At 52.7% G+C, this 1346-nt stretch overlaps 1 protein-coding gene across 4 annotated transcripts in view; it reads right to left on the reverse strand.

Moving 5' to 3' along the window:
* DNAH1 (dynein axonemal heavy chain 1) overlaps positions 1-1346 on the reverse strand; it is a 192572-nt gene that overhangs the window by 3500 nt on the left and 187726 nt on the right. For all 4 annotated transcript variants that reach the window (XM_019510343.1, XM_019510342.1, XM_019510344.1 and 1 more), the window contains one exon: positions 885-1119. In XM_019510343.1, the coding sequence (XP_019365888.1) occupies positions 885-1119 (235 nt within the window). The remainder of the gene's footprint in view (positions 1-884; positions 1120-1346) is intronic.

The raw sequence follows: 1346 nt of genomic DNA on the forward strand, positions 1-1346 counted from the left end.
CTTGTCAGTATTGAATCCCATCCTGTTCTCATCTGCCCACCCCTGTAACCTGTCCAGATCTAGTTGTAGCCTGTCCCTCCCTTCTAGCGTGCCCATTTCTCCCCACATCTTGGTGTCATCCGCGAACTTGAACAAGGTGCTTTTCACCACCTCGTCCAAGTCACTGATGATGTTGAACAGTGTGGGCCCGAGCCCTGGGGATCCCCAGTGCCCACATGCCTCCAGGTCAAAAATGACCCATCCACCACCACTCTGGGTGCGGCCCTCCACCCAATTTGCAACCCATCTGACTGTGTAGGCATCAACACCACAGTTACCTAACTTGTTGATGAGAATGGGGTGAGAGAGTGTCAAAGGCCTTCCTAAAGTCCAGAAAGACTACATCTACCACGCCACCTGCGTCCAAGGAATTTGTGACCTGATTGTAGAAGGCCACCAGGTTGGTCTGACAGGACCTGCCTCTAATGAACCCATGTTGGTTGCCCCTAAGCATAATCTCTCCTGCTGGTTCCTCACACGTGTTTTTGGATAATTTTCTCAAAAAGCTTCCCCAAGACCAAGGTAAGACTAACAGGCCTATAGTTTCCTGGGTCCTCTTTCCTCCCTTTTTTGAAAATGGGGACCATATTGGCCCTTTTCCAGTCCTCTGGCACCACACCAGAGCACCACAAGTGCTCATAGAGCTGTGCCAGGGGTCCTGCGATGGCCTCTGCCAATTGCCTCAGCACCCTTGGGTGGAGATCATCTGGACCTGCTGATTAACAGCCAGTATAGGGAACAGTATCCTGACCTAACTGAAGAATGCTGCTTTGGGTTTCATGGTTGCTAGCAGTATATCCTCACAACTGCTGCCGCTGGAGAACACCCTCCACTGGAATCCTTACCTGCTCGAGTCAGTGTCTTGTAGATTGGGCACAAGTAGATGCCTGTGGTTGGAGGTTTGCGGTTGGGGACTGGAATTAGCCAGATGATGGCCATCTCTGTGTAAAGCTCCTTGGGACGTGACTCCACTAGCTCAAAGGTAGAGGGGTCCCATCGAGCACCTTCAAGAAACAGGCCATGAATGTAACAACCCTCAGCAGGGCGCTGGGTCAGCTCGCCCACTGACTCCCTCATCACCTGGTCAGGACAGGAAAAGCAGAAATCAGTAAGATGCCTGCAGTGAAGCACAGGCTCCAGGAAAGTGCATTTAAGCCACAGGGTGGTCTGATGGGATCTGTACTAGGCCCATGAGCAGGGTGTGGGCCCCCGCTTCCATGGCACATGTATGCTGGGGAGTGAAAGCCCCGGCACACTGGATGTGGCAAGATGGGTGACAACGGCTGGAACTTCTAGCCACAACAGGC

This window comes from Gavialis gangeticus, unplaced genomic scaffold (assembly GCF_001723915.1).
Source record: "Gavialis gangeticus isolate Ggan-Ray unplaced genomic scaffold, GavGan_comp1, whole genome shotgun sequence".
In the NCBI taxonomy this organism is placed as follows: Eukaryota; Metazoa; Chordata; order Crocodylia; family Gavialidae; genus Gavialis; species Gavialis gangeticus.